Raw genomic sequence first — 22,453 nt, 5'->3', positions numbered from 1 at the left:
TTCACAAACCAGTCTAAATTTGTGATAGTGAGCACTTCTCCTTTGCTGAGATAATCCATCCCACCTCACAGGTGTGCCATATCAAGATGCAGATTAGACACCATGATTAGTGCACATGTGTGCCTTAGACTGTCCACAATAAAAGGCCACTCTGAAAGGTGCAGTCAGTATCTGGTGTGACCACCATTTGCCTCATGCAGTGCAACACATCTCCTTCGCATAGAGTTGATCAGGTTGTCAATTGTGGCCTGTGGAATGTTGGTCCACTCCTCTTCAATGGCTGTGCGAAGTTGCTGGATATTGGCAGGAACTGGTACACGCTGTCGTATACGCCGGTCCAGAGCATCCCAAACATGCTCAATGGGTGACATGTCCGGTGAGTATGCCGGCCATGCAAGAACTGGGACATTTTCAGTTTCCAAGAATTGTGTACAGATCCTTGCAACATGGGGCTGTGCATTATCCTGCTGCAACATGAGGTGATGTTCTTGGATGTATGGCACAAGAATGTGACTCAGGATCTCGTCACGGTATCTCTGTGCATTCAAAATGCCATCAATAAAATGCACCTGTGTTCTTCGTCCATAACAGACGCCTGCCCATACCATAACCCCACCGCCACCATGGGCCACTCGATCCACAACACTGACATCAGAAAACCGCTCACCCACACGCCACACACACACTGTCTGCCATCTGCCCTGAACAGTGTGAACCGGGATTCTTCCGTGAAGAGAACACCTCTCCAACGTGCCAAACGCCAGCGAATGTGAGCATTTGCCCACTCAAGTCGGTTACGACGACGAACTGTAGTCAGGTCGAGACCCCAATGAGGACGACGAGCATGCAGATGAGCTTCCCTGAGACGGTTTCTGACAGTTTGTGCAGAAATTCTTTGGTTATGCAAACCGATTGTTTCAGCAGCTGTCCGAGTGGCTGGTCTCAGACGATCTTGGAGGTGAACATGCTGGATGTGGAGGTCCTGGGCTGGTGTGGTTACACGTGGTCTGCGGTTGTGAGGCTGGTTGGATGTACTGCCAAATTCTCTGAAACTCCTTTGGAGATGGCTTATGATAGAGAAATGAACATTCAATACACGAGCAACAGCTCTGGTTGACATTCCTGCTGTCAGCATGCCAATTGCACGCTCCTTCAAATTTTGCGACATCTGTGGCATTGTGCTGTGTGATAAAACTGCACCTTTCAGAGTGGCCTTTTATTGTGGGCAGTCTAAGGCACACCTGTGCACTAATCATGGTGTCTAATCAGCATCTTGATATGGCACACCTGTGAGGTGGGATGGATTATCTCAGCAAAGGAGAAGTGCTCACTATCACAGATTTAGACTGGTTTGTGAACAATATTTGAGGGAAATGGTGATATTGTGCATGTGGAAAAAGTTTTAGATCTTTGAGTTCATCTCATAGAAAATGGGAGCAAAACCAAAAGTGTTGCGTTTATATTTATGTTGAGTATATATATATATATATATATATATATATATATATATATATATATATATATATATTCAGGGCATGGGTATTTTAGTCAGTCCAACGGCAACATGCAGAGATGTGTGTGATATCAGAAGGTTTACGGCCTCAATGCAGCAATTTCCATTTTTTTCCCCAGGATTTCAAAGAAATACTGTTTGGCATCAGTCTTGAAGATCCTGATATTGTTCCAGAAGAACCATGTTCTTTTGCTGAACAACAAAACTCACTGTTAAGAACAATTCACATTTTATTTTCAGTCAAATTATTTTGATATCACTGAGGTATCACACAGTCAATACGATAAAATATGCATCATTTATTTTAGTCCACACAAATCAAAGAAAATATGAGAGGCATCATGAAGGATCTGAAACCTGCCTTCAGTTTCTATCAAGCTGCCAAAACATGGAAAAATCACCAGCAAGCCCAGCGGGTTTGTATGATATTACAAAACTACATCAAAGTTTTGTAGTTTCAGAACTGTGCATATTGCTAATTCTTGCATCATGAAGATGTCCAGGATATCTGGGATCAACTGTGAGGCCTCACAGGCGGCATTCTGCCAGACGGCGGCTGACAGGATGACACAGGTGACAGGAGACCACCAGCTGACTCTTGGATGCTGAGTCAATGTGGACAGGCTTGTTCCTTCAGATAAAATAGTATTTAGAGTAAAACAAAAATCATCAGTATTTACAGAATTTACTGAATTAATTTAGTAAAATCAATATAAACACAGAAAGGTGAATATATCAATGATACACAGATGACAATAAAACAAACGCTTATTTCCATTGTTGTCCATGTGAGGCAAAAACGTAACACAGAGGACCTCGATTAAACATGTAAAGATTGCAAAGACATAATCTCATCAATTAATGTAAGTAGCAATAACTGTGTAGTTTATATATATATATACACACATATACACACAATTTACACTGGGATACCAATAAAATAAAATTAAGTAAGTACAAATTGAACAGAGAACGTCCCTGCGACAGACTGGCATCCTGTCCTGATTGTACCCTGCCTTGCGCTCTATGACTGCTGGGATAGGCTCCAGCCCCCCGTGACCCTAAACTGGACTAAGCGGTTGGAGATGTGTGTGTGAGAGAGAGAGAAAAGAGAACAATAAGATCTCAATAAATTAAAATAAATAGCAACTGTATCCCGGTAGAAGTGCAGACAAATTTTGCACCGTGTTTTGGACAAGAAAACAATGCACGAGAAGATAAGCTCGTCTTTTGGAGCAGAAAACACATTAAAAAATACAGAAATAAAAAGGTGGCATGATTCTCTTCCCTTAGCTGGCTGAATAAACGTAACTTTAACTGTCTTTTAAAACTTGCCTTGTTGCTTATCATCTGCATACCTATATACCTGTGAATGAAGTGCTGGCTCAGAGCAAAAGACCGGAAGTGAAGAACCCAAACTCCTCTCACTCATGCAAGGCACAACCTCAGTCTCCGAGATCAGGAGGCTGAGGTCTACTTCTATGGCGTTTCTCAACAGTCAAGATAACATACAACATAAGCAAAACCACATCATTACAGAACTACTGGGAGAAATCAAACAGTTAAAACGTTTAAAAAAATAAAAATAAAAAGTAAAAATCGGGTGTCTGACTTGGAGCAGTATTCACGTATGAACGATGTCATCTCTGGACTAAAAATTAAATCAAGGACCTTTGCACAGGCTGTAACAGGAGTTAATTCTGAGGATGGTGGACATGAGGAAACCACAGAAGAACAGGTGACTGCATTCCTCCATAGTAAACATAATGACATCAAAAAAGAAAATATAGAAGCATGTCACATTGTGCCAACTCGGGATAAGACATCCACTCCAGTTATCATCATCCACTTTGCAAACAGAAGGCACAAAATTGAATTACTTAAACAGGGAGGGAAGTTGAAAGGCACTAACGTTTACATAAATGAGCATCTTACCAAAAGTAACGTGGATATCGACAGTAAAGCTAGGCTGTTTAGAAAACAGGGCAAAATTCATTCAGTCTGGGTCACAAATTGTAAGGTTTTTATCAAACTAAGGGATGGGCCTGAAAATGCCAGAGGACTGTGCATCAGGAATTTGAGTCAGAACCTTTTGAGTAAGGATGTTTCATCCTTTAAAAAGGGACAAATCTTGAGAAATTCTGTGCCATGTTCAGGTTCATACTGTCAAGTTATACTGAGCTGCATTTTTGGATTGTGGATTACAATTCTTTTGGGATGCTAACAGAGTTTCAAATTTTACTCCTGCACAGGAGCTCAATTTAAAAATCTTTGATGATACTGAACACAGATTTCGTAACACTGAAAATAATATTGATCCGGACTGTTTCTTTCTTAAAAATATAAATTACCACTGTAATTATTTTACTGAGGAACAATTTAAGCAATATTCTTTCACAAATTGTGTATTTTCTATGATGCATTTTAACAGCAGAAGCTTTCCTATGAATTTTTCCAAAAATCCAGGACTGTTTGAAAATTGCTAATACATATTTTTATATTTTATTTTATATTTTATTGTATTTTATATTGCAGTTACTGAGACATGGTTAAAAGAAGAGTATGTTGATTCTGTCCAACTTGAGGGGTATGATTTTTTTTTTTTTTTTTTTTTTTTTTGCCAGAAATAGGGCAAGCAAGCGAGGTGGTGGTGTGGCTCTTTATGTCAGATCTAAGCATTACTGTGACATTATTCCAAATATGTCATTTTCTTTGGATGGTGTTATGGAATGTGTCACTGTGGAGATTACATGTGAAAAATCAAAAACATAATTGAGCTGTATTTACAGGGCTCCCTGGTCAAATATAGACATTTTTGTGGAAAAAAAATAGACCAGGACCTGTTTGAAATGAGGGACTCCAGTTATAATTTACGAGGAACATTATTATTTCAGAAACCGAAGATTTGAACTACTGTAAAAAGTCATTGTATTTCCGTCAAAGGTGTAAATATTTGGAATAACTGCCCAGATAATACAAAATCACTCGGTCGTTTAACTGGTTTTAAAAGGCTCTATAAAAATTTGATTACTTGCGTTGGCATGTTAAACTAGGTTTTTTGATTCTGTCGTGTTGTGACTGATTGTGTTCTGATTCTGTTGTGCACTGCTGCTTGCATGTTTGGGTATTTTTTTGACATTCAAATTCATAGATCAATGTATACTTTGTAGTAGTTATGACGGGTATATGTATAATTTTATATACATATAATTTTTTATCTTTGTTAAAGGGGTAGGCATTTACAAGCTTTTGCTTCTGGCTCCACCCTTTCAGGCACATGGGTGCATTGTTGGACTATTTCTCTCTTTCGTTGTAAGTTTTTGTTGTTCTGGACCTGTGTGTACCAAATAAATTCATTCATTCATTCAACATGTCCAAAGGTCTTGTTTTATTCACATTCACACACACACACACACACACACACATTTACTGTTTACTGTCTGAGAGAAGCAAAATAAAATAAAATACATTTAAAAAGCTGAAATAAGAGAATATGGACATTAAAAATCATTGCTAATTATTGGGGGGAGTCGATTCTTGGAAGCATAAAAACGTGAACGTTGAACAATTCTGAAATGCTTCACAATGTCAAAAATCGATTTTGCAAATGTTCTGCAGCGGAAGAAATGCAGCTGCTGGCTACTATTGAGTACTTTTCATGTTACTTATGTAGTAAACCTATATTTGAGTTTTACTCAAATCAGTTTTTGAGCCAGTAATATGTGTTTTTCTTTAAGTACGTTTGTCATATGGCTTGGTTATAGCCAGTACGCTCCAAAAGCTAGAGGAGACCACAGTGCAGCTTCAGCTGCAGAGCTGTATGTGTGATGAAACAAAGAAATTACATGTTTTTGGACTATAAGTGACACTCCACACAACAAGAAGCACAAACGACAAGTTCTACATCTGAACACAAAATCAAAACAAAACTAACAAAACAATGGGCTAAGAAAGAATCTCAACAGATTCATTGCCCGAATATCATGACTGAACACCTAAAATAACCTCCAGGACTTTTATCATTTTACAGTGCGTTGTGGTGCAGTGTGCAGTGAGGAGTAACGCCTGCCCGCTCGACACTGGAAAGGAAACGGGCTACTGGAATAATGCACCATGCCCCTATTTTGCCCAATTTGGCAAGTTAATTTTCAGGCCTATTTACAACATAATCTGATTTTTTAAAAAGAAAGAAAAAAAAAACATATTTCTGTGACATTTTTTGGGCTGCAGAGGCAGGTCAGTTTTTGTTTGTTTGTGTGATTTTTTTTTTTTTTTAACTGATCAATTTAGGATGAATGAAACCCAATTCTCTAAATCTGTGCACATTTCCTTTACTCTTGCTTGGTCTCATATGTGCGCTGTCAGTGGACTGAGCAGGCAGGCAACTCTGTGGCTGCATTCAAGACAGAGCACATTGCATGTTCTCATATATGCATTAAATATGCAATAAGTGTATTTTACACACACAGAAAAGCAACACTGCATGTTATTCTTGTTGTCTGAGCATGCAATGCCAACACAATAATAGTAACAGGCAAAGCCCGCTGTGGAAAAAAAACTAAATTCATTCCTTTCATTCAAATATGTATCACGGGTGTTTGCTGGATAACACAGAGCTGCACAATTAAATCACATTGCAAAGGGTGCAATTTAAATAAATAAATTTAACCTCTAGATTCACTGTGTGTATGTTGTTGTAGTCTGTGTCCACTGCCATTAAAAAACAGATTTTTTTTTTCCATCCTCCATCAGATAACATCACACTTCATGCATGTTTCTTGAAGAAAAATAAGTGTCTTTAGTGAGGACATTACAGGGTTTAACAAGTGAAGCACGCAGCTCCAGTTTGTTTTCTTTTTTCCCTTCTCCTGTTCCACTGCCTGCTCTGTGTGTCAAACACCTCAAGCCTCGTCTCTTCTCTCGTGGCTGATTATGGCTATATAATCACTTTCAAGTAAAAACAGCATTAAAGGCTCTTAAAAATATGGTCTAAATGTGATTTCTGTTGTATGAACACAGTGGAATTTTGCACCAAAATGTGCTTGTTACTTGCTTAACACACACACATGTTGAACTTTAAAAAAAATCAGCAGATCTAAAAAAAAAATTTTAAATAGTCCACTCCTGCTCAATTAAGATCATTATTAAAAAGGGGTCATATTGTGTAAAACAAGCCTTACAAGGTCTGTTAGAAAAGTATCCGACCTTTTTATTTTTTTCAAAAACCATATGGATTTGAATCACGTGTGATTGCATCAGCCAAGCTTGAACCTTCATGAGCATGCGTGAGTTTTTTCACGCCTGTCGGTTGCGTCATTCGCCTGTGAGCAGGCTTTGTGTGAGCACTGGTCCACCCCTCTCGTCATTTTTTTATTGCGAATAAATGTCTGAACGATTTGGAGCTTTGCTGCATCAATTTTTTTCCAGAAACTGTGAGAGACCTCCAGGTGGACACTGTTCGGAAAATTAATATGGTTTTCAGGGATGATTTTATGGGGATTACACAGATTTGCGCTAGCTAGAACCCTGCAAAATATTTCACAACCAAAAAAAAAATCAGAGTCAGAGCTGCGTCAGTCACAGTCAGTCAGAGCTGCGTGTCGTCAGAGTGAGCTGCAAAAAGTTTGTACCTGAGTTTTCAGAGGTGGTGTTTGTAGTTGCCATCTGCCACGCCGGTGTTTGCCAACCCGGACAGTGGGAATACCGCCTCAACCGGCAACTTAGCCCAGCGACTGGACAGCAATAACGTCCGAGGCCCAACGTGGTGAATTCACTGAGGCCGCGCGCTGCGTCACGAGTGCCGCTTCCCCGAGGCCTCGTGCAGCCACCGCGGATCCATCAGCGCGGAAACACCGAGGCTGCGCGGCACCAGCGCAGTGCAGATCCATCCCGGTGACAAACAACGCAGGCTGTTAACATCGGCGATCGACAAGCTGCTCATAAGCCGACCATGGGGCCTAAGAAGGTTCTGACAGCGGAGGAAGGTGACGATATTAAAAAATCTCTGGACTTTTTATCAGAGGAGATTTCTGTTGTGAAGCAGCAACAGAAATCAATCATGGATCTGGTGGAGGAGGTGAAGGCATTACGGCTCCAGAATGCCGAGAAAGACCGGCATCTGGTGCAGCTGGAAAATAGAGTGGCTGAATTGGAGCAGTACACCAGAATTAACGACATCATCACAGGTCTTCATATCAAACCACGGTCCTACGCACGGGCGGTAACAGATGAGAGCGGAGGGGAGCCCAGTGAACAGGAGGTCAGCTCTGTGGAAAAACAGGTTGCTGATTTCCTCCTATCTAAAGGTATAGAAATGGATTTAAATAACATTGAAGCGTGCCACCCTCTGCCCCGGAGAAATGACGGTGATAAACGAACCGTCATCATGAGATTCATCAACAGAAAACACAAAACAGCACTGTTAAAACAAGGAAGAAAACTGAAAGGGACAAACGTATTCATCAATGAACATCTCACCAAACGGAATGCCGACATCGCCAGGAAAGCACGCTTCTTGAAGAAACAGGGAAAAATCCAGTACACATGGACTTCAAACTGTAAAATATTCATCAAACTGAACAGATCACCAGAACAAGCAAAAGTCATGGCAATAAGGAACATCGAGGAGCTGGACAAATATGAACAATAGTGTTTCTTAAAGTGAGGATCTGGACAAATATGACCAATAAGGTATGAGGACACAAACACATCACAACACCATGACACAGACCAGAGGAACCTATTCATCTACATCTGGAGACAAGAAGGATATAACTCAAAGGATTGCTGATCATGGAAAAGTAGAACTGAGAACATTTAAATACACAGACCACAATGTACTGGACTTGGAGCACGATATAGACCCGGACAATAATTTCTTCTCAAATATCAATGACAGTTGTTGCTATTATACAGATGAACAGTTTAATCGGATCATTAAAACGGATAACAAATTATCAATAATCCATTTCAACAGCAGAAGTCTATATGCAAACTTTAACAACATTAAAGAATATTTAAGTCAGTTTAAAAAAATATTTAACATAATTGCTATATCAGAAACATGGATCAATGAAGATAAAGGAATGGATTTTGAACTGGATGGATATGAATTTAATTGTGTAAACAGAAAAAATAAGAGTGGAGGAGGAGTGGCTGTGTATGTGGATAAGAACATGGATTATAAAATAGTAGACAATATGACAACTGTGATTGATAACTTATTAGAATGTATAACTATTGAAATATGTGAAGAAAAAAGCAAAAATGTATTAGTCAGCTGTATATATAGAGCACCAGGATCTTGTATTGAAACATTCACTGACTGTATGGGAAAAATGTTCTCAAAAACTAATCAAAAAACTGTGTTCATTTGTGGTGACTTAAATATTGATCTGCTCAATCCAAATAAGCATAAAATAACAGATGAATTTATCAGTATAATGTACAGTATGAGTTTATATCCAAAAATCACCAGGCCAAGCAGAATTACATCCCATAGTGCTACCTTAATTGATAATATATTCAGCAATGATATTGAGAATAACACTGTGAGTGGATTATTAATCAATGACATTAGTGATCATCTACCAGTTTTCATCGTTTATAATAGAAACCATCGGCGGAATCAGCCAGAGGAGAAAATAAAATACAGGCGAGTGCAGACAGAGGAAAACATGAACACACTAAAGAAGGATTTACAGGAGCAAAACTGGGAAAAGGTATACAGTGAAAGTGATGTTGATAGTGCATATGAAACTTTTTTACAAATATTTACATCATTATATGATAAAAATTGTCCAATTAAACAAGACTACAGAAAACAAAAAATCCAAGCTCGACCATGGATGACGAAAGGGTTACGAAATGCATGTAATAAGAAAAATACACTGTATAGAGAATTCATAAAACTAAAGACTAAAGAGGCAGAAAATAGATATAAGAAATACAAAAATAGATTAACTAATATTATACGGGTATGTAGGAAGGAATATTATAGTAACATATTATATAATAACAAAAACAATATTAAAGGAATATGGGATATATTAAATAGCATTATCAAAAATGGTAATAAAAAACAGAGTTACCCTCAGTATTTCATTGATAATAATGTCAAGAAGGAAAATAAGGATGAGGTAGTCAACGGTTTTAATAATTTTTTTGTAAATATTGGACCAAGCTTGGCAGAAAAAATTCCTGATTCCCAACCTGAGGATTGGGATAATAATCTCATAGAAAGAAATCCCTGTTCAATGTTCCTCACAGCAGTGGATGGAAATGAAATTATAGACATTGTGAATAATTGTAAATATAAAACATCTACCGATTTAAATGAAATTGATATGGTGGTGGTAAAACAGGTCATTGAATGGATTGTAGAACCATTAACATACATCTGTAACTTATCATTTCAAACCGGTAAATTTCCCAATCAAATGAAAATAGCTAAGGTTGTGCCGCTGTATAAGACTGGGGATAGACACCACTTCACAAATTATAGACCTGTTTCTTTGCTTCCACAATTTTCCAAATTATTAGAAAAGTTATTCAATAATAGATTAGACAAATTCATAAATAAACATAAATTACTTACTGATAGTCAATATGGATTCAGAGCACATAGTTCAACATCACTTGCATTAATAGAATCAGTTGAGGAGATTACAAACGCCATAGACCACAAATTACATTCAGTTGGAATATTTATAGACCTTAAAAAGGCTTTTGATACAATTAATCATGACATATTAATCAATAAACTTGAACAGTATGGGATTAGGGGGTTGGTGTTGCACTGGGTGAGAAGCTACTTAAGTAACAGAAAACAGTTTGTGAAGTTGGGGGAATATACATCATCATGCTTGGACAATGCTTGTGGCGTCCCACAGGGGTCAGTATTGGGTCCAAAACTGTTTCTAATTTATATAAATGATATTGTCAATGTTTCCAAAATATTAAAATTAGTATTATTTGCAGATGACAAGCATTTTTTGTTCAGGGGGGGATTTGCAGGAGTTACTGAGGAGGATCAGTATAGAAATGGGAAAATTGAAAATATGGTTTGACAGAAATAAATTATCATTAAACTTATGTAAAACAAAATACATGTTATTTGGCTATTGTAATACAGACATACAGGTTCAGTTACAAGTCGAGGGGGTAGATATTGAAAGGGTACATGAAAATAAGTTTCTGGGGGTGATAATAGATGATAAGATAAACTGGAAGACTCATATAAAACATATACAAAGTAAACTGTCAAGAAGCATTTCAGTTCTAAACAAAGCGAAACATATTCTGGACCACAACTCACTCCGCATTCTTTACTGCTCACTGGTTTTACCATATTTACAGTACTGTGCAGAGGTATGGGGTAATACTTATAAAGGTACAACACAATCACTATCAGTAATGCAGAAAAGAGCTATAAGAATTATTCATAATACTGGCTATAGAGATCATACAAATCCACTATTTTTACAATCCAAATTCTTAAAATTCACAGACTTGGTTCATTTTCAAACAGTACAAATTGTGTATAAAGCAATAAACAATTTACTTCCAGCAAATATTAAAAATATGTTTTTTAACAGATCAGGGGATTACAGTCTGAGGGGGAAATTTAATTTAAAGCATCAGTGGGCACGAACAACATTAAAAGGTTTCTGTATTTCTGTCTGTGGGGTGAGGATGTGGAACAGATTGGGAGTGGGGCTCAAGCAATGTCCAAGCATGAACCAGTTCAAACAGCGGTACAAAAATATGTTTTTTTCTGGGTATAGGGAGGAGGAAGGGTAATGAGGGTTAGGGTGTTTTTGTTTTTTGCTTCGGCTTGTAAATATATAGTATTTTGTATGTAAGTAGGTATGTGTAGGTGTATATTTATGTTTGTGTATATATATGTGTATATATGTATATGTGTATGTATGTTGATGTGTATATGTATGTGTATGTGTATATATATGTATATATATATATATTGATATCGGTTTAGGTGTGTAGGAATTTATGTGTATATGTGGCAAAGGGTATTACTGGTTGTGGGGAAGAAGGGGTAGGGATAAATAAGCTGATGCTTCACCCTACCCCTTTTCGGACATGTTGGGTACACAGTAGGAACTTTTTTGTTGTTGTCTTTACTGATCTATCTTGTAATTGTTGTTGTATCAAATGTTCGAAATAAACAGTTTTCATTCATTCATTCATTCATTAAGGAGTAATCCAGACGGTTTAAAGACCGCCCACAACTGCTGAGAGCCCACCGCGCTCCGAGCGCCGATCGACAGGCTCAAACCCCGCTGAAACAACCAGATCATTTCCAACGTGAAGGCTTTGTTGATCCGGGACGTCGTCTGACTCTCACAAAAAGGCAGAAGGCGTGGGCATCATCACTTTCGGCACATTCCACTGTTACAGGAGTTTTTTTCATGGAAAGAAAAGCGGAGGGACGCGCCACAGAGCCATTCATTATGCGGCACAAAACCACCTCCGTGTTGGTCTCACAGGACGGCTGTCAGGTGGATTTCAGACGGCTATCGGTTGCTTTTCAGTCATGTGATTATCCGAGAAATTGAGCATGAGCTGGACATGCCCCAACATGTCCTGTGAGGCTTCATCACGGCGTTGCTTTGCGCCATGCGGCTCCGCCGTGACGCGCGAAACTCCGCTCCTCTTTCCATGACAAAAACTCCTGTAACAGTGGAATGTGCTGTTCATCGGACACTGTCTTGATCCAGTATGTCATCTGACTAGCACATCAGCACGTTTTCGGCACACTGAGACAGACGTGCGGAGGACTTCCGCGCGTCACGGTGGAGCCGCATGGCGCAAAGCAACGCCGTGATGAAGCCTCACAGGACATGTTGGGGCATGTCCAGCTCATGCTCAATTTCTCGGATAATCACACGACTGAAAAGCAACCAACAGCCGTCTGAAATCCACCTGAAAGCCGTCCTGTGAGACCAACATGGAGGTGATTTTGTGCTGCGTAATGAACGGCTCCATGGCGCGTCCCTCCGCTTTTCTTTCCATGAAAAAAACTCCTGTAACAGTGGAATGTGCCAAAAAAGTGCTGATGTCCACGCCTTCTGCCTTTTTGTGAAAGTCAGACGACGTCCCGGATCAACAAAGTCTTCACGCTGGAGATGATCTGGTTATTTCAGCGGGGTTTGAGCCTGTCGATCGGCGCTCGGAGCGCTCTCAGCAGTTGTGGGCGGTTTAAACCGTCTGGATCACTCCTTAATCTGTGTAATCCCCATAAAATCGTCCCTGAAAGCCATATTAATTTTCCGAACGGTGTCCACCTGGAGGTCTCTCACAGTTTCTGGAAAAAAATTGATGCAGCAAAGATCCAAATCGTTCAGACATTTATTCGCAATAAAAAATGACGAGAGGGGTGGACCAGTGCTCACACAAAGCGCGCTCACAGGCGAATGACGCAACCGACAGGCGTGAAAAAACTCACGCATGCGCACGAAGGTTCAAGCTTGGCTGATGCAATCACACGTGATTCAAATCCATATGGTTTTTGAAAAAAATTAAAAAGGTCAGATACTTTTCTAACAGACCTCGTATGTAGCTTTTACAGTTTCATGTTTGAGGTACACACCTCACAAGCTCTACAATTCTGCAGGTGCTCAAAAACATTCTCCTGTGTTAAACATTGAGGCCTGACACAACTTGTTACAGGGCTGTGTGACATATGTAACAGGAATACCTATAAATGTTTTAATTTTAAATCAAATTACTAAACGACCACCTATACTCAGTGGCGTAGGACCACTGCTCTATTCCAGAATCCCAGGATCGAAAAAAAAAAAACTTTATATGCAAAGTGAAGATGCATAACACAGAAATCCCAGTTTGATTTATATTAAGGGAGTTGCTGAAAATGTTAAAATAAACTGTCAAGCATGCAAAATGGATTTATTTCAATGTGCTTTGTAATGTGTTCTGTGCAAGTTCATTATCTAGAAAATTCAAGTATCAGAACAGGACTGTATCGGCAGATACGCGATATGAAATTTATACATACTTTGATTATTTGGTTAAATTAATTTATTTGCCATGTGGCTAGTAGATCTGACCCCCAACTTGACTGCCACTGCAACTGATCTCTGGGGTTAAATGTCGAGCCCTGGCACACTGAGAACATAGTTCGTCCCACTGAACTCGAAAAGCAATTAAAAGGAAATACAAGATGGGAGTAGGTGTTGGATTCCATGTTTTCTGCATAGTGCTACAGCCAAAGAATTCACACAGTTTCTCCAAAAAACTAAAGCTGTTTAACATCCACTGCAGTGGAATAAATGCTAGGGGTGTTGAGAGAGTACAGAAAACAAAATAAATAAAAAGCTAGAGTGTTGCCGTGGGGTTCCACGGGCTCTAGATGGGGTATTGTTTATAAAATAGGTAGCTGACAGTTTTCAAGGGTGCCAATAAATTGTGCAAAGTTTCTATAAACATTTTAACTGAAAGTGCAGATAATTAAGATGAGAGTTTTGTGAATAATTGTGTTTATGATTTGGCACATTTAGTTGATGTCATGTTTTACAACTAGCAAGGTTGAGATACGAGGTCTGTCCATAAAGTATCGTACCTTTTTATTTATTTTTTTTTCTAAACTGTATGGATTTGATTCATATGTTTTCACGTCAGACAAGCTTGAACCCTCGTGCACATGCGTGAGTTTTTCCACGCCTGTCGGTGATGTCATTCGCCTGTGAGCACGCCTTGTGGAAGGAGTGGTCCCGCCCCGTCGTCAGATTTTTATTGTCTGGAAATGGCGGAATGATTTGGGGTTTTTTTCCCATCAGAATTTTTTCAGAAGCTGTTAGAGACTGGCACCTGGAAACCATTCGAAAAATTTATCTGGCTTTCGTTGAAAATTTTACCGGCTTCACAGAGAATAAGGACTATTACTACAGCTTTAAGGATGGCCCACAGTGGCGCTCGGCGCGCCGCGCTCCGAGCCGCGACGACAGGCACGGACCACTGGATCATTTCTAAATGGATGGCTGTGTGGAGCTGGGACCGTCGTGTGCACTTTCTCTGGTTATCACAAGAGCTGGACATCAGCCATTTTCCGGCAGATTTCACTTTTAACAAGAGATTTTGTCGTGGAAAGCCGCGCGGAGGCTTTGTGCGTTACGACCGATTCGCTGTTCGAGCGAGACAAAGAACGCCTCCGTTTCAGCGTGCCAGAGGACAAGTTCAGACATGCCCAGCTCTCCAGAATTTCTCTTATAACTCACTCGACTGGTAAGCATTGAAAGCCGAGATAGACATGTCCAAACTTGTCCTCTGACACGCCGAAACGGAGGTGTTCCTTTGTCTCGCTTCCAAAGCAAATCGGTCGTGACGCGCGAAGCCTCTGCGCGGCTTTCCATGACAAAATCTCTTGTTAAAAGTGAAATCTGCCGGAAAATGGCTGATGTCCAGCTCTTGTGATAACCAGAGAAAGAGCACACGACGGTCTCGTATCCACAGAGCCATCCGTTCAGAAATGGTCCGGTGGCTTGTGCCTGTCGTCGCAGCTCGGAGCGCGGTGCGCAGAGCGTGCTTAAAGAGGTCCTTAAAGCTGTACTAACAGACCTTATTCTCTGTGAAGCCCGTAAAATTTTCACTGAAAGCCAGATAAATTTTTCGAATGGTTTCCAGGTGCCAGTCTCTAACAGCTTCTGAAAAAAAAACCCAAATCATTCCGCCATTTCCAGACAATGAAAACCCGACGACAGGGCAGGACCACTCCTTCCACAAGGCGTGCTCACAGGCGAATAATGTCACCGACAGGCATGGAAAAACTCACGCATGCGCACGAGGGTTCAAGCTTGTCTGACGTGAAAACATATGAATCAAATCCATATAGTTAAAAAAATAAATAAAAAGGTACGATACTTTATGGACAGACCTCGTATTTGCTTTGTCAGAGCTTGTCTGGTTACCAGGGACTGGTTAATGGTCATATCAATGTCCATCTTTCACTGTTACCCAATTTCCCTCATTTTTCCAAAAATATTAGTCAGATCAACTTTCCATTTTCGTGGCGTTCATCCTTGACCCAAAATACATAAGCATACCAAACGACAAATCTCAGCGCTCCCCAGTTTTTCCCCAGTTAGGGCCATGTCACACCTTGACAATTTAGCCAGCATATGCCAACATATGAAAAATGCGCCGAATACATCAGATAAATTACAGTGAGGAAAATAAGTATTTGAACACCCTGCGATTTTGCAAGTTCTCCCACTTAGAAATCATGGAGGAGTCTGAAATTTTCATCTTAGGTGCATGTCCACTGTGAGAGACATAATCAAAAAAAAAAATCCAGAAATCACAATGTATGATTTTTTAATAATTTATCTGTATGTTACTGCTGCAAATAAGTATTTGAACACCTGTGAAAATCAATGTTAATATTTGGTACAGTAGCCTTTGTTTGCGATTACAGAGGTCAAACGTATCCTGTAGTTTTTCACGAGGTTTCACAGGGAGGGTAACATTAGGAATCTACAGTAGGCCATGGAGCAGCTGATTAGAAATTAGTGCAGAAAATCCACTATGGTGATAGTGCAGTTTATCTGCCAGGGAGGGAAATTCAACAAGTTGAGACTGTGGCCTGCTTCCGTAGAAGTGTCCATAAAAATCATAGAGGATATATATGCTTTGCAAACTTAATACCCATTACTATATTAGATGATGCTGAAATTGTGGATGGCCCAGTGGTTGTTCCAGCAACAGCAAAGATTTCATGTCTGCTACCTACAACACGTGTGGAATGTCTCAAACCTAAACCTACTTCTAGGCATCATATATATGCTACTCTGGAACCACCCCTAAACCCAAACAGTTCAACTATCAACCCCACTGAGGTCCTTAGACTGGGTCTCATTAACATAAGATCACTGTTAGTGCTGGGCGGTATACCTGTTCATACCAAATACCGGTGTTTTGTTTATCTATGATATGAATTTTAGAAATACCTCCATACCGGTGAGTGCGTTGTGCAGAGCGGCGGAACGCCGTGCCCGCAGGGCATTGTTTGAGTGCGGACAGTTTAGCGGTTGCACCAAACAAGCAGCATGAGTACAGCCCGTGTAGAGTGAACGGATGTTTAGCGGTGAGCATAATGGCAAAACAGGGGGAAAGTTCTGAAACTGAACAACCAGAACGAGAAACTGAAACGGAAGAACTTGTACCGAAACAAGGAGCTGTGTCCGTTGTTTGGAAGTACTTTGGGTTTAAAAAGTCCAATGTCGACCAAACTACAATACTATGCAAATGCTGTCGCGCTAAAGTTGTAGCAGGAGGAGGAAACATGAGCAATTTACTCCACCACTTCAGCCGCAAATATGTCCTGGAATATCAGGAATGTAAACTATGAGCTTCGTCCTCCTCGTCTGCAGGTAAAGTTACTGCGGGAGAAAAGACGAGTCAGACGTCACTAAAAGACGCGTTTGCCAGGGGGACTGTCTATGATAAAAAAAGCAAGCGATGGAACGACATCACAAACGCTATCACCATCCACATAGCCAAAGACATGGTACCGCTTAGTACTGTTGAAAAAGACGGTTTCAGGGAGATGATTAAAACGCTGGATTCCAGATATGTGTTACCAAGTCGAAAATACTTCAAACAGCAATCCCCAACTTGTACCAAAAGCACAGAGCCAAGCTCGAAGCAGACGTGGCTACTAGGGGTGTCACGATTTCGTCATGGTCTCGAGCCTCGAAGTCAAAAAGGGGATCTACGATCCCGCCCCCTAAGCTGCGCAAGCACGCACGCGACGCAGTACACTGTAGCCGACGCCGCTAGTTTGCTAACCTGCAGAGTATGTCACCATGGCAAGTGCAGATAAGGACGCCTTACTGGAGCTGGAAGCCGCTCCTGCTTCTCTTAAATCAGCAGTATGGAAATATTTTGCGTTCGCGGTGAGTTATGTCGACAGCGTTCGTGTTGTCGACAAGAAGACAACAGTGTGCAAAATGTGCTACACGCGTGTGCCTTACCCGGCTACGGGAAACACAACGAACATGGCTGGACACATTCGCCGTCATCACAAAGATGTTGATTTGGCTGGAAAAACATCATCATTGGTCCAGCCAACTATTGACTCTTCGTTTGTAATGAAACTTGCACAGACCTCAGCTTGCGCTAAAGCAATAACTAACGCTATAGGGCTATTCATAGCAGCAGACCTGCAGCCTTATTCAGTGGTGGAAAACGCTGGGTTTAAACATTTAATTAGCGTACTTGAGCCGCGCTACAGTATTCCCAGCAGATCGCATCTTACAACCAAATTGTTGCCCTCCATGTATGAAGATGCTAAAGAAAACGTTTTGACGGGTCTAAGCACTGCAGAGTTAGTTGCCATAACAACAGATGACTGGACCTCAAGAGCAACTGAGAGCTACATTATAGTGACAGCACACTACGTCAATAATGATTGGGAGATTGAAAGTCCAGTACTTCAAACTCGCCCTATCTATGAATCACACACAAGTGATAATTTGGCAGAAGTGCTAAAGGAAGCAGTATTAGAATGGAAACTGGATAAACAAAATACCACCATCCCTGTGACCACTGATAATGCCAAAAACATTGTCAATGCCTCAAATGCAGCTGGATTGTCACCGCATATAGGGTGTTTTGCACACACAGTAAACCTGGCATCCCAGAAGGGGTTGGGAGTAAACCAGATTTCTCGTCTGTTGAGCAAAGTCAGGAGAGTCGTCACCTTCTTTCATAAGAGCACGACTGCAGCAGTTGTCTTAAAGGCCAAACAAGAGATGCTCCAGCTTCCTCCTCACAAGCTGATTCAAGACGTCACTACAAGGTGGAACTCCAGCTATGACATGCTCAAACGCTACTTAGAGCAACAAGCTGCTGTTTATTCTGCACTCACAGAAAAAGATGTTAAAAAGAATGCCAACGATCTCATCACACACTCTGATCAAGATGTGACTGTTCTGGAGGATGTGGTTGAGGTTCTGAAGCCCATGAAAACAATCACAACTCTACTGAGCTCAGAACAGCAGCCCACTGTGTCTATGATCCTGCCACTCAAACACTCCATTCTCACAACAATGAAACATACTGGCACAGATTCACAGATTGTGAAGGATGTTAAATCTGCTATAGCAACCAACATTGAAGGGAGGTATTCAGATCTCAGTCTTCAACAGTTCCTGAATGAGAGCACTGCCTTGGACCCTCGGTTCAAGTCTTTACCCCATCTGGATGACCCCTCTCGGAAAGATATTCAACAGTCTGGCTGAGAAAATCCTACAAAAGCATCCCACACAGGTATGTGACCAATTGAAATTCACATGATGAAATGTCAGCTATTAATAGTGATGCAAATTTATCTTGTAATTGAAATACTGATACATTTATAAATTTATATTCTTTTTTAGACTCAGGCCTCAGGAAATGCGACCAGCCAATACCATGCAGAGAACCCACTGCAGCATCCAGTGAAGGCAGCTCCCCAGCAAAGAGAATCACACTCAGTGAACTGTTTGGTGACTTTTATAGCACAGCCTCCACTACATCAACAACACCAAAATCATGGCCTGATGTTGTCAAGGAGGAGATTGAGCTATACAGGATGGCAAAAGTAATTTCTGTGGATGCAAATCCACTGAAATGGTGGAAAAACAATGAGCATCAGTACCCAAATTTGTCCAAGCTTTCCAAACATTATCTTGCTGTGCAAGCAACAAGTGTAGCAAGTGAGAGAGTGTTCTCCACAGCAGGGGACATTGTGACTGCTCATAGAGCAGCCCTTTCTCCAGAGAATGTGGACATTCTCATTTTCTTAAACAAAAACTTGAAAATATAAAAATAACTGTTGTCTTGTCTAGCCACAAATATGTTAATAGTTTTGGTACCTTAAGGAGCATCTTTTTCCCCACATAAAGTTATACCTTAGTTAAAGAAAAATGACAGTTGTCATTCTCAGGGACCAAAAGTTTTATTTTTTTTATGTTCAACTGTTGTAGGATAGAGTTTAGTTTGTTATGGCTCTAATTGTTCTATTACTTTGCACATGACTGTTACTGTATTTTTTTTTATATTTTGTTATGTTGCACATTGCTATTTTAATAGCGCACACTGCTGCTACCACTAGATGGCAGCTACCCTCTGTGACTTCTAATTTTTGTTATTATTGTTATATTTGTTTTTGTTGTTCCACTTGACTGAGAAGATTGTTACATTATATCTTAATTAAATTATTAAAATTTTACCATTAGTGCCTAGTGTGATGTATTACAAAAAGTATCACTTATACCAAGCCCAATTTTGATTAATCAAACCAATGACTGATCATAGACTAATCTAAAACTGGCATAGGCCTCTCTGTTGTAAGAAAAAGAAAATCGAGAATCGAATCGTGACCCTAAAATCGAAAATAAAATCGAATCGAGGATATGGAGAATCGTGACACCCCTAGTGGCTACAGTTCCCTACTTCTCAACAACGACTGATTTATGGTCCAGTCGGAGCATGGAACCATATCTAAGTCTGACTGTTCATTTTATAAGTGACGACTGGGTGTTGTATAGTCATTGTCTGCAAACAAGCTATTTCCCCGATGACCACACCAGCGAGTTACTCGCATCAGGCTTGCAAGACGCACTTGAGTCCTGGGGACTTTCTGAGAAAAAACTCGTGGCCATAACAACGGACAGTGGAGCCAACATCATCAAGGCTGTCGAGCTGAATAAGTGGACAAGACTCCAATGCTTCGGGCACAGACTTCACCTAGCCATTGGTAAGCACCATTTTTTATATTAATTGTTGGGGAAATTGTTAGTTCTTTAAAAGTTATAGGAGTATTTGGGGGTTATACATTTTATTAATCTGTAATTAATTTAAAATCTGCAATTCTTTAAATATTAGTGTGAGCAAACTAACATACTCTTTGTTGTTTTACAGAGAGAGGTGCAAAAAATTGTGGCAGCCTTTTCATACTCTTGGGAAAAAAAAGGAGGGACCTTGCCATGGCTCAGGATGAACTGGGTCTACCAACACACGCTTACAACTGAGACGGCCACCAGGTGGGGATCATGTCAGAGGATGATACAAAGAGTACTTGAACAGGAGAGTGCCATCAGTCAGGTTCTAAAAGCTGACAGAAAATCAAGGCACTTGGTCATCAGTTGGCAAGATATGGATGTCCTGGAAACTGTCAACAAGGTGTGTGGATATTTTTTCCTTTGTTATATGCTCTTTTTCTATTCATTTCCTTTAATCTACAATGGATGCACTTACATTTTATTGCTACTGGGATAAATAACAAAAATAAATCTTTCTTGTTGAGCCCACTCCAGGACTTCACTGATGCCTTGTCTGGAGAGCAGAACGTCAGCGTGTCCTACGTCAAGCCAGTGTTTCATCTGTTCAACACCAGCATTCTTGCTGAGGAAGACAACAATACTGAACTGACCAAGGATGTGAAGAGAAACATTCTAGCCTACTTGAATGAAAAATACTCAGATCCAGACACAGATGACCTGCTTGATATTGCATCTTTCCTTGATCCACGATTCAGAACTACCTACATAAATCAAGAAAAAGGTGGACAGGTTGGAATGTGATTGAGTGTGTGAACAGGTGTCTTTTATACAGGTAACAAGTTCAAACAGGTGCAATTAATACAGGTAAAGAGTGCAGAATAAGAAAAATTAACAGGTCTGTGTGAGCCAGAATTATTGCTGGTTCAAATACTTATTTGCAGCAGTAACATACAAATAAATTATTTTAAAAAAATCATAGACTGTGATTTCCGGATTTTTTTTTTTTTTTTTTTTTTTTTAGATTATGTCTCTCACAGTGGACATGCACCTAAGATAAAAATTTCAGACCCCTCCATGATTTCTAAGTGGGAGAACTTGCAAAATCGCAGGGTGTTCAAAATACTTAATTTTCTCACTGTATGTAGCTGTCACTATCATGATGACTTAGCCAGCGTATACTGCCAGCCCCATTTCTACCGAGTGGGTCAGAACAGTTAAGTCTGTCTTGGTTTGTGTTTCCACTGTCAACACATCCATTTTGTTTAGCATATGGAAGACGTAGATATTGACAAGCACATCATTGAGCATTTGCACGTTGTTGCGCGACCGCTCCCCTCCACATGGAGGCCAAATAGAATAATTTAACTTTTTTATTTAATTTTATTTTTGTCTCGGTGGATCATGGGATTTATTTTCATCACTTGCAGAATGCTGAAGAATCGACTGATGGGTGTGTTAAACGCTGCCATGAATGAATGACGCGCTGCGATTCTTTCAACTTTTAAAATAAGTTAATTTTCTTGTTGTGGCCCAAGCACCAGCATTCTCTCATTCAGGCTGAGAAATGCACCAACCACAGAGAGACTTCTTTTAAAACGCTGCGTTTCTTCAGCCACGACAAGGAACTAAAGTATTTTCAGATGTCGTTTTTCCAAAATCAGTCAGACAATGTTTTTAATGTGGTTGGCATGCACTAGCTAAATCGTCAAGGTGTGACAGGGGCATTACACACATGCACACAGAGGCCACTTTGCTTTTAATATATAGATGATTTACCTCCCCCTACTGGAATGGCGTGTGAATCCAGAATATAATTATCAACATCCATTGTTCACTGTTAGGTAATATCCCTAATTTCTTCAAAAATATAAATCCTATCCTATTTTCTGTTTTCGCGGCATTCATCCTTGACCCAAAATATATAAGCATACCAAACGTCAATTTCAGCTCTCCCCAGTTTCTCCATAATCGAAGCCATACACATGCATGCATAAAATAACCTAATCTCCGTGTTTTGGATTCTCTTGCTGTCAGCTGTTTTGAGCATAGATCTGTAAATGGCACTATTGTGCACATTGCCTTTTTTCTTGCAAACTGGGAACCAAAAAGCCAAAACGTTGGCTGCGACTGCGCATTA

At 40.1% G+C, this 22,453-nt stretch overlaps 2 protein-coding genes across 3 annotated transcripts in view; one reads left to right on the top strand and one right to left on the bottom strand.

Annotated features, from left to right (window-relative positions):
* The window catches only part of foxj3 (forkhead box J3), a 384,376-nt gene that overhangs the window by 330,603 nt on the left and 31,320 nt on the right, over nucleotides 1–22,453 (bottom strand). The window lies entirely within an intron of this gene.
* LOC117507755 (zinc finger BED domain-containing protein 1-like) lies at nucleotides 17,356–18,792 on the top strand. The gene has a single exon (XM_034167565.1). It carries the CDS (start codon nucleotides 17,356–17,358, stop codon nucleotides 18,790–18,792), a length of 1,437 nt encoding a protein of 478 aa, XP_034023456.1.

The sequence above is a fragment of the Thalassophryne amazonica genome, chromosome 3 (genome assembly GCF_902500255.1).
Source record: "Thalassophryne amazonica chromosome 3, fThaAma1.1, whole genome shotgun sequence".
NCBI lineage: Eukaryota > Metazoa > Chordata > Actinopteri > Batrachoidiformes > Batrachoididae > Thalassophryne > Thalassophryne amazonica.
The sequence above is the reverse complement of the archived record's forward strand: the minus strand, read 5'-3'. Positions and strand labels throughout refer to the sequence as shown.